This window comes from Rhodamnia argentea, chromosome 10 (assembly GCF_020921035.1).
Source record: "Rhodamnia argentea isolate NSW1041297 chromosome 10, ASM2092103v1, whole genome shotgun sequence".
NCBI lineage: Eukaryota > Viridiplantae > Streptophyta > Magnoliopsida > Myrtales > Myrtaceae > Rhodamnia > Rhodamnia argentea.
The window spans coordinates 13,094,241-13,105,887 of NC_063159.1; the positions used below are offsets into that span (position 1 = coordinate 13,094,241).

The window sequence follows — 11,647 nt, forward strand, 5'->3', positions numbered from 1 at the left end:
TTTCTGTTAACTAGAAAAACAATTCCGTTGACTTAATTCCCTAAACGAACCACACACCAAAAAATGAGAAAAATAATTTTTCAAAAAAATTTCTTCGTGAAACAAATGAGGCTAAATTAATGATACATATTTTCACTTGGCTTCTTTTATCGGTGTATATTTAGAAACCAATCCAAGAACTTACAACTCGCAAAAGATTTTTCATGTTGGTCTAAAAATTTAACTTCGTAAACGCAACACGTTTCCTATTGAGGATTCTTTCTTGCCACCTTGGGTCTGCTCGAGTCGGGTGCACTTTGGGTTCTCAGTTCTCACGAAAGTGGCCCGAGACGGTCTATTCTAGCCTAGTGACTCATTGGTGAACGAAATCATGGATTGATTCTCCATGATGTCCAATATTCAAAAGGTATGATAGTACCATGTAGTAAGCGCTAATAATTATCGGATAGCTAGCAATGCATGTGTGATAATAATATGATAGTGGGTTCCTCTACATAGTATCTCAATGAAGATGCATAGTTGATTATACAAAATCAGATCACATTTTTAAAATTTAGAGCAGAGGCAATCCGGATCAGTATTGCTCAGCTACATATCATTCAAACATGTTGGACTTGGTCAGATGCGATCAGCGTACTCGGTCAAAAGATGAAACCAAGTAAACATATAAGGAACACTGTAAAAAGGACATGCAAATGCAGTCCATCAACCATTTGCTTTGCTGATAAAATTAGAGTACAGGATAATGACTATCTTCTATTGAGAGCTGGTGGACATTGCTGAACAATTTTCTATGGACGGAAAGGTTAAAAAGAAAAAAAAGAGGACGTATCTCAATACGTCGGTTTCACTTTCTTTTATGTGACAACGGTGGACATTACACGGGCAGAGATCATAGCGAGGATCCCACAAGCATCTACCTGGAAAGGATAGGATATGCATTCGGGAACACCTTCATCCTTGTCTATTAACTTGCACTTCACTTGCCTTAGGTGTCTCCAGCACTTACCTACGAGATATCATCCTTGCGTGAGAACTCAACTGGCATATGGTTGCTTGCAAGTTATATGAGCAATTCAAGCGAGGAATGGAGCCAGAGAAGAGGAAAGTACAGATCGACAACATTTCAAAGAAGTAATCCCCGTGCTTAGCATTTGAAAGCCATCATACCTTTGCTCATAGATGAAACTGCAAAATGACAGGTATATAAACACCCACGCCCAAACCATCTGTCTCTTCCTAGACAAGTATGAGGGTGACATAAAAAGCAAGAGAATCATGTGACACAACAACCCAATTTGGTAGGATAAGACAGTAAAGAGGCACTGCTTTGTTTGACTAAAATTCTTGCTCCATAGAAATTTACAGTTCAAATGACATTGATTTTGACAGCATGCTAAGAACTTTTCTTAGGTTGGGTCCCTATGTAATTTCTCTCTTTGGCTTCATGTCTTATTTTACAGTGAGAGGGAGAGAGTTAACTCATTAGACCAAATAGAGAAGACAATTGCCACCTGAAGAGTCAACGTCTGGGTCTTGGCTTGCAACGAAATTCTGCTAAAAGAGCTATATGATCAGAAGACCACTCTGGAGAAGGAAGTGCTGTATCTTTTCTCAAGCTATCCTCATCCAAGAGCTCCAGCAAAGACTCCACCGTCAAAGAGTCCGCTACAATGGCAAATCAACAGCAACACAAGTGAAAGGATACAACATGGATTTATCTTAAAATGCTTGATATGGCCTAAAAATATCTGCAGAGAGCATTACCAGTGTAAAATATATAATCTAATGTGCCGATGAAATCTCTGGTGCAATTAGTGAACAGAGGTTCATTTGTTGTGCTGTCCAACCTCCTCTTTTGCTGCTCCAAACCAGGACCGGCACCCATTCTCGCAAAGGATGAGTACGCACTGACCTGTAACGTCCAGGAGGTAAGAAACAGCGAAAAAACTTCTGGAATGTAACAGGAAGTGCTGGATCTTGCTCAGTTCACTACTTTCAGCAATCTCTTCAAGAAATACAAGGCCACTGTTTAAATAGATATGAAAAATGTTACCAATAGTAACTGATGGGCCAGCTTGCTAGAAGGGCGCAAGATACCCAAGGGATCGACCAATAAATCTGGATGCACTGGATCAACCTTTCCCATAGCAAGAAGTGAATGAGGCGCACTGCATTTATATTTACTAGTTTCATCAGATCACCAAAGTAAAAAAGCAGGTCCAAAAATGACCAGCCATATATATATATCTGCATCTCTGAAACCACATCAAAATTGTGACAAACCTTCCTGGGACGGAATTAAAATCGCCACACACTAACATTGGAATATCAGCGCTGGCAGCAATTTTCTCCAATCCTTTCAAAAGGGTATGGACCTGATTTACATATTAATAATTGCAAAATTAAATATAAACCATCAGTGCTGGAACAGATAATTTCACCAAATGATGCAATATAGAAAGAGGTGAGAACCTGCCAAAGCTTCACATCCTTTAGATCTTGTGGGACATTAATATGAGTATTCGCCTGTAGTAAAAAGCACCACAAACAGGATTTGGTCAAATGATGTTAAATGGCGGAAGAAGGAGAAATGAGGCTTATCTTCAGATGGTCTCCAGCAAAAACTCACAATTGCGCACGTACATCCATACATCCATACATACAGACATACGTGCATACATATATCTACCTACATACGTACATACATACATGCAATGGCTCCTCAGGCTACACGTTTCAAGTTAACTATTCCAAGCTGTCTTACATGCATTACTTGAGCCTGGCCCCTTCATGCATCTTATCTACTGAGTTGTATACAGGACCATGACACACTTTATCAGAGAACAGCCACACCAAGTCAGAAATTATGTAACTTTTCATGTGACGTGAGGTTAATGGAATTCCACTAGTCTCAGATTTCAGTTTTCCAGGCCAACACCAGGAATCTGGCCAAATAAATGACAGAAACCTCCCTATAGCCCACTAAGTTTATCTAATGATGGCAGAGACAAGGAGTAAGACACAAGCCGACAGTATCAAGCGTACCTATAGAACAGGCTCAGCAGGTATTCACAAATTCCAATATAGTCCAAAGGATCCAAACAATAATTATGTTCACACTGAAAAGCACTTACCACGCAAAGAAGCTGTCTTTTTCCGAGATTATCACCTCCCTGATTACTGAATTTTGCTTCTAGAACAGCTATTAAAGCAACATTGTCCTGTGGGATATGGAAAAAATGCTTGAGTCCAAAGATAAGCAGAAAAAAGGCTAAAGAATGTTAGCATGACGCACTAGGATATAACCTGGAAAAAAAAAAATAACCACCTTAACTAATCGATTTAAAGCAGCTTTCTTCTGGGTGCTTGGAACCAATGCTTCTGTCAAGGACTGTGCTGCTTTGTTAAATTCAACCTGCATACATGCATTGAAGCCTTTAGCTTCTGATGATAGGAGACAGAGAAGACATCACATGCAGAAAGTCTTATACCTCGTATTTTTTTACGTTAGAAAATCTATCTCTGCGAAAAAATGTAGCACACCCATCTACTGTATCGATATTCCCACCATAAACCTGCAGACGACAGACATATAAATAAATGAAATGGCGTGAAGACTAAAACAACATAAAAGGGGAAGTCTATGAATAACCTCGTTTGTTTTTCTCTTGTACAAAGCTTCATAACCATGTTTGTCTAATTCAGGGGCGAAAAACTCCTCAAAATGATCACTTTGAACCTGGAAAAGAAACCATATCAGTTTTGAATGACCATACCGTGCACTTTATGAATTGATTTCATCCTTTGGGACACATAACGTTAAATTTCTATGTATCAAACATGCCAAAAGCGACGACAAAATGTCCTTTTTATTTGTCTTTTTCTTATCAACTAAACAAAGATCCATTAAGAAAGTACTAAGGGGATACACAGCCCCTATACATACTGGCTCCAGAAGGGAAGCCACCAAAATGGAAAAATTAGGCATAAAAGATTGCTTCCAACATTTCCGAAAAACTAGAACAATAAAATAGAACTTTCCCTCTCTATGAAAAGTAAATGGTGTGCAACCAATTAACATAAGAAAGATCCTAATGACGCCTTGAATTGCCCTCTTGTTTCTTTCTTTCCAAATGAGCCAAAAGGCAAGGAGAGAAATGATCTCAATTACTTTCTTCCTTCCAACAACTAATAAATGGCAATTCTCCACTGATGGAGGAGGCTCAATTAAACTTTTGTTCTTCCAAACAAGGTAGCTCTGATAAACGTACAACCTCTTGCTATAATTTCCTTTCCCATTACTCTATCTACGAAGTAAAGAATCTACCACAACGGCTAATATATTTAAACAAGAGCAGTAATTTAGCAACTTGATCTAGAAAGAAACTAGATTATCCACAAAGACCTTTTTTGATTTGATTACATAAATAACAAAACCAAGATGTCTGCAAAATGGAACTTCCATTGAGAATAAGAATCTTTGTATCAATGTATACTAGAGAGTTATGGTGGCACTCCAGCTATCAGTCTGACAAGACAGCAAGAAGTAACATAAAAGAAAGCGCTCGTGTACCTCTTGAAGGCAAACAATGTCTGCACGATAACCCACTATTTCCCGTAGCAAATTCTGTCTGCGATATTGCCAAGAAAGAGCCCATGAAGGGCAGTAACTGTAAAACTCACTGGAGGCATAAACTTCAGCCAAAATGTTGTATGAAAGCACAGTAAATGTTCCAGAGGAAACACGATCATCTGAATCTACATTTCCCATCATATCAACTCCACTAACAGGGATCAATCGTCGTGGACTAGGAGAAGGTGCAGGAATGACGCAAGAAGTCAAAATGGTGTTGACATGTCCAACAAGAAGTTTTGTCTCCGCATCAACCACCACGCACTCGAACTTAAGAACATGACCGATATCATCTGCGCTTGGGGTATAAGTTTTAGAGCGTCCTACCTCAATCCAAGTAACACCACCACTCCTTTGTGTAACTGTCTGCGGATACAAAGGCGCCGATCCATTTGTCAATGTAGAACTAGATAAAGAACCAGATAAAGCAGTATTAACAACTCCAGATCCTGAGCTGTTGAAACGTCCGAATAACTCTTCCTCCTCATTCCCATTCTCACTGACAGCACTTGCAGCACGATCATGCAGAACTCGGTGATGCTGCCATGCATCTGAAAAGCACTTAGGCGAACAATGGTAGCTTTTAGCAACAGGTATTTTGGCCTTAACACAACCTAGGCACTGCAATGTGGCTTGTTCAGATGGATGTACACTACAGACCGTAACTTTCTTATCGCTTTGTATCCGGTACCTGCAAGTGAAAGAAAGAACCCACTGACACCATTTTATTTCACAATTCAGTCATTTTTTTCAGATTATTTTCCAACTAAAAATCTAACCAAAAGCAAATAACGCTACCAAGAATCAAAACTAGTTTGACAGTGATAACTTTTGTCGGCTGAAGAATATTAAGGGCATAATCTCCTGTGGATGACTGGTATTGATTTAATGAGATCTTGGTCAAAGTTGGTAGAGTTTATTGATAAGGAAATATCAATTTAGATAATGCTACCTTACCTCAACTTGTTTTAACGAAAACTGAATCTGTGTACTCTTTGCCATATTAAATGCCTCTTGTTTACCATTTTACTTCACGTCCTAATCCTTCTGATTCTAAAGATATTGTTATTTCACATTATTTGAAAGTTTGAGTATACTGAAGATACTAAGATTGGTTTACAAGTTAATTTACTAAGCGATATCGTCAATTATAACCGAGTAATTAAACAAGTGGAATATACACATCCAGATGGCAAGAGCTCACCGCATCACTCTGTAAACCAGATCTGTAGTTTATTGTTTGCATCTCTAGCTTCATTCTAAAAGTTTTACATGCACTTAACATCCTTCCATCACATTTCACATTTTGCAATGTTTTTCGTAAGCATAGAGTTTAACAGCCTCTTTTGCATGGTCTTTCCCCAGGATTTAACATCATGAGTGAGCTCTTCACCTTCATCTTAATCACTCATTCTTCTCAATTCTCTCGTAGAAAAATTGTTTAACCTCATGCACGTTTCTGTGGATCACTTTCAAGGTTCATTCAACAATCCGCATTTGTTCAGTAACCATGCCAAAATTCACTCATACTAGGGGATCATCAATAACTAATGAACAACCAAAATAAGACTTCACCCTTCACAACAAAACATGCCCGATTACGATGGTGATTTTATGACACATTTACCCATCTATTGCATGAATAATGCATATGAACAAAGAGAAACCTGACCGTAACAACAAACTGACGAGCACCCACTAAATGATAACGTAACTTACCTGATTCCAGTAGGTAATAAAGATCTAATCTATTCACATCTCAATGCAGGTTACTAGAAAATAAATGCAAACTGACAGATAACTGGCTAATTATTGCCAAAAAAGACCCATAGAAAAAACACAAATCTGACCTGCTTCACCTCACAAGTTTAACACTTTAAGTCTCGAAAATCTTCGTTAAAAGTAATACTAATTTACAGCATAAGTTGTTTTAAACCACATACCCATAAAAAGACATACATCACGAGACAAACCTACCGGTTGACAAGTTGACATAAATTTTACATGCTGCCTAACCTTCTATTCCAACAGCCTAAAACATCCAATACTTTGCCTACCAAGCAAGCCGAGACTGCCACGACAAGCAGAACAGCCATCACAACTGCCTCCCTCTGGATACACCAATTAGACATTCTACTACACTGTTAACAGTATGAATGTGGCTAACCCCTTCCCATTTGGAGTTCACACGTGCCTTTTTGTAACCAAACAGACAAAAATGGCAGGTACGAAATAAATGCACATGTTCACAAACACTTCAGCCACGTGATGAAAAAGATTAATTCGGGATGCCAACCCAATAAAGGAGGCTTATGCTATTCTTCCAGAAGTTACACAAGGAAACGTTCATGTTGTGCCAATGGGGAGGATATTTAACTGAGCAAAAACTGCTTTTCAAAAAGTCTATGCCACAGGAATATAATAACTGTAACATCAATGCACACTAACTCCTACAACACATTTGAATACCCCAAGCTAGCAATGTCATTTTAAGTAAGTAAACCAAGCAAACCAGCATCTAAAAAATAAGACCAGATGATCCTCTCATTGCAGTAAAAGGGACAGAGGAACTAATAAACTAGAGAGGGCATAGAACTATAACAATGCCACTTAACAATGCACAAACAACTCTCAAGTAGCTGCGATGCAATTGCCTCTCAGAAAACCACAATAGAAAAGAACAATGAACTACGCAATTCCCAATAGTATAAATCCAATTGCCACTCCAAACACGTCACTCAACATCACCAAAACTTACTTACCACTTGTATCTCAAGAAGTGGCCGTCCACTGGAGCGGACTCGGGGACATCGTCCGTTGAGAGAGACTTGTCGGGTCGTCGCTGAAGCACGTACGGCGTGAGCTCACAGCCTACAATGGGTATATCCGAGGGCAAGTGCACGCGAAGCACGCTCAGCATACTTTAATCCTCGCGATTGTCACAGCGCTCGAACTCTGGCGAAACCGATTGAACAAAGGCAGCGTCTTTCCCCCGGCGGATACCTGGCGGATCCGCCATTTACGAGGCCCCGGAACCCGCCAGCCTTGTCGGACCTCCCCAGCTCCGTTCTCCCTCGCTCACAGGCCCCAAGATGACCACGGTCCCCAAATCAAGCACCACCGCCGCGACGCGATTCTCGAGCAGGTACGGAAGAAAGACGACGCAACTCGATGTGCCGGAGATGAAGAAATCGAGGGCTCGACTGGATGGATCGACGGACGGAGGGAGAGAGGAGGAATCGATTTCTAGGGTTTTACAGAGGGGGGAAGATGGAGGAGTGGAGTCAGAACTGGTAATACTGGGATTGCGAGAGAGAGAGAGAGAGAGAGAGAGAGAGTACGTGCGTCTGCTGCTCCTGCGGACTGGTCGTGGTGGTAGTGTACTGCTCGACTTTTGCCCTCTACTCGGGGAGGGCGTATACGATACACGCGCACGCGGGCGTCTCTTGGGTGAAGGTTGCCGGTACAAAATGTATTTCAAAATCAGATCTAAATCTTCCATTTTCTAAGTTCAAATTATGTTTTATCAGATCTTTGGTCATCTTTAATTCTTAATTCTTGGCTATATTTTTTTCTTTGATAATTTGAAGATACTAAAAATGTAGTTTTGTTTTTTTTTTTCCGTCAAACTATACCTATTATAGAATGATTATCTGGACTTTTCATCTTTGCAAATTGTTTGTTGATGTCGGGAAATCGAATCATTTTAGTCATTAAGTACCATGAATTTCTATTTTGATAATAATAACGAGTCAAATTGTCAATTGGATTATGAATGACATTATACTGGTTCATTCTAACACCCTCATGATGTTAAAAGATTTGGTAAAGTATGATTAGAGTTGTACATCAATCAGATCAAGTAGTCTTTTTTTTTTTTTTTAATCTAAAGGTAGTCTAATTGACAAGGTGGAGGCAGGAACAAATAAAATTCTCAGAATGTGAAAAATTCATACTTTTTGATGTATCGAAATATTGAAGGAATTACATTTTTTAGCTAAATGATCAAACCATAGCCCATAACAAATAAAAATCAAATTAGTGTACTAAAAAAAACTCCTAAAATTTGTTGAAATAGTGTAATTAAATTCTAGAGACCCAAAAGCAGCCATCCGAACTAGACAACCCAATATTTGACCCAAACAAAAAAAAAAAAAACCAGACGACCCAATATTGATTTTTCTTTTCAAAACAAAAATAGACAACCCAATGGCAGCCCGAACCGACCCGGATCCAATCCCACGCTAGGCCCAATATCAGCCCGGACTACCCAATGGCCCAACGTCCCAAGCTCTCCAACGATCATCCGTATAAAACCCACACTCGTCCCCAGTCCCTCCTCTTCTCGCTAGGGTTTTGGCTTCCGGCAGCGGCTTCTTTAGAGACACCAGACCAACACAGTGAACCTGCAAAAAAGCTCGCGAAGACATGCCGGCGGGTCACGGCGTGAGGTGCCGGACGCGGGACTCGTTCTCGAGGCCGTTCAGGAAGAAGGGGTACATCGCCTTGACGACCTACCTCAGGACCTACAAGATTGGCGACTACGTCGACGTCAAGGTCAACGGCGCCGTCCACAAGGGCATGCCCCACAAGTTCTACCACGGACGCACTGGCCGCATCTGGAACGTGACCAAGCATGCCATCGGCGTCGAGGTCAACAAGCAGGTACTGCGTTTTCTGTTTTCGAGCTCGATTCACGGTTTCTTCGCGTCCTGTTGCCAGGGAAAGTCTTGATATTTGTTGCCGTACGGTTGCTTCGCGCTGTGATTTGTACGGAAATGATGGCATGTGTGTTTCATTTGTGCCTGAGTGATGTTGCTTACCCTGGCGCGTAGTCCTCATATGGGAGATTCAATGTTTGTAGCTATGTTGAGCCGCTGTAATTGCGATTCTCTGTGCTGGGTTTCTCACAGGCATTGAAAACTTCTTTGAACTGAAGTGCTTTAGTTCTTTTGGATCATTTTCAACCATGGTTTTGTCAGCTCGTTGTCCCCTTCGAGCTTGTTTAAGTTCGAAGCGCCTGGAAAAGTGCTGTCTCGCCTTTATTATCTTCTGATTGGATGTCATTTTGGATGAAGCCCGGTCCTAGGGGTAGCAATTTGTCATTCTTTTGTATATTTGTCGGTAAATTTTTTTGTTTGAAGCTGAAATAACTCAAACTTGATTGATATGATAAAAACTGTCTTTTGAAGAAAGAAATTTTGCGTTGTTACTTCTGATTTTCAGCCAGTTGCATGTATTATACCCACGTAAGAATTCTAATCACTCTGCTACTTTGCTCTATTCCTTGTGGTGCTCGTGTCTCATTTCGATATATAGAATATATATTTAATTTTGAATTGATATATAGTATTATACTACAAACATATCAATATAAATAATATCAATTTGGTCCTTAGATTTATTGATGGCCTTCAAGGAGCTGTATGAGGTGAAAATCTCACGTACGGTTCTGGAAGAGCGATGGGAATAGTGATGTTATCATCAAGTATGATTATCTAACAGTTCAAGTACAATTGATATAGTTGAGGCCCAATCCAAAATATGGTTTTTGGGGATGGAATTTGTGGCAACAACCTATAGGGTTTTTCGTTTTTTTAATTTCTTCCCTAGTAGAATGTGAGAGATTACCTTTTGATTTATCGGGACCAGAGGAAGAATTAGTAGCAGGTTATCAAACTGAATATTCGGGTATAAAATTTGGGTTATTTTACGTTGGAGATTGTTGTCCCCCTCAAATTGGATGGCATACCTCGATTTGTCTTGCATTGGAAAAAGAAGCCTTTTTAGTGTAAATGCTTTGACTTTGCCATTTTTAATTCTGTGGTGGTTGATTTAGGTGGATGTTTTACTTGTTTTTCATGTCTCGTCATGGTGCTGTAGTGAGTTGTTACGCAAGGTTCTATTTATCTTGTTTGGGTCGAAAGTTGTTACGCAAGGTTCACTTTATACTTTGGTATTTTTGTTTATTGTTGTACTGAAATGCAATTTCTCTTTTATCATAAATTAGGTGGGCAACAGAATAATCAGGAAAAGGATCCACGTGCGCATTGAACATGTTCAGCCTTCAAGATGCACGGAGGAAATCCGTATGAGAAAGATCCAGAACGATAAGCTGAAAGCTGAGGCCAAGGCAAGAGGCGAGAAAATCAGCACCAAGAGGCAGCCGGAGGGCCCCAAACCGGGATTCATGGTGGAGGGAGCAACCCTCGAAACTGTTACTCCTATCCCGTATGATGTCGTAAACGACCTTAAGGGTGGTTACTAGAACTGATCTGTACTGGTTAGCTATGATGTGTGAGCCACATACATGTGGTAGCTGGTTTAGTTATATTAATGATCTGAATCCGAGTCTTCTTTCTTGACTTGCTTCTCAGTTCTTTTTTGAGGATTTTTTCTGTTTCGAACTGTTTTTTGAATGCTGCAGAAGCAGTAGTATCAAATTAAGAACTACTATCTAGTCGTCTTTCTTTTTATTTCCAATGCCTCCTTTGAAGGCTGCCGCTATTTTCACCAATCATTCTTACGTGTTTTATCTGATTCAGCCGTGACTAGTAGAATCTGCTCTCTGATCTGCTGCATGATCGGTCTATAGAATGTTCTTGGTGGAACATGATCATTGGATTACTCAAAGTTTAAATCTTTTTGGTTAGATTCTAAATATTTAAGCACAGAGATTTGGAGTTCACGGAATTGAATGGTCGTGAGGAATCTACTTTGCTTGCTGATTGCCTTCAAATAGCCATTGATGGGCATGGATATGATCAGTGAAGTGTGTATAAAGTAAAGTATATGTGCTGAAGTAAGAAGTCTGTCACAAGCTTGGAAACTGCTCTCTGGCTTCTTACTGACTCGTTGCAAAAGTTGTCTTCACCTGCACACACTCCTCTTCATATATAAGTTTCCATGTCAAATTCACCAACAGAGCATACTCAGAACATGTTCTTCTCATCTCTTTCCCGTTGATATTCCTGATCTTCTGGGTTCCTTATCGGGTTCACCATCAACATG

At 40.0% G+C, this 11,647-nt stretch overlaps 2 protein-coding genes across 3 annotated transcripts; one reads left to right on the plus strand and one right to left on the minus strand.

Moving 5' to 3' along the window:
- Positions 1–667: 667 nt before the first annotated feature.
- On the minus strand, positions 668–8,014 carry LOC115726421 (carbon catabolite repressor protein 4 homolog 1-like). 2 transcript variants are annotated; one of them, XM_048271238.1, is made up of 13 exons: positions 7,399–8,014; positions 4,577–5,327; positions 3,656–3,742; positions 3,495–3,578; positions 3,332–3,418; positions 3,138–3,224; positions 2,476–2,529; positions 2,287–2,378; positions 2,057–2,171; positions 1,768–1,915; positions 1,515–1,668; positions 1,171–1,188; positions 668–1,009 (listed from the first exon to the last, which is right to left on the minus strand). In XM_048271238.1, the coding sequence occupies exons 1-11, from the start codon at positions 7,554–7,556 to the stop codon at positions 1,523–1,525; spliced, it is 1,809 nt and encodes a 602-aa protein (XP_048127195.1). In that variant the 5' UTR covers positions 7,557–8,014; the 3' UTR covers positions 668–1,009; positions 1,171–1,188; positions 1,515–1,522. The 2 variants fall into 2 exon arrangements, with proteins under 2 accessions (XP_048127195.1, XP_030512135.1); XM_030656275.2 differs by lacking the exon at positions 1,171–1,188 and having other exon boundaries at positions 7,399–8,013.
- Positions 8,015–8,969: 955 nt separating this feature from the next.
- LOC115726423 (60S ribosomal protein L21-2-like) lies at positions 8,970–11,089 on the plus strand. The gene is made up of 2 exons (XM_030656277.2): positions 8,970–9,301; positions 10,647–11,089. Exons 1-2 carry the CDS (start codon positions 9,065–9,067, stop codon positions 10,902–10,904), a joined length of 495 nt encoding a protein of 164 aa, XP_030512137.1. The 5' UTR covers positions 8,970–9,064; the 3' UTR covers positions 10,905–11,089.
- The last annotated feature ends 558 nt before the right edge of the window (positions 11,090–11,647 follow it).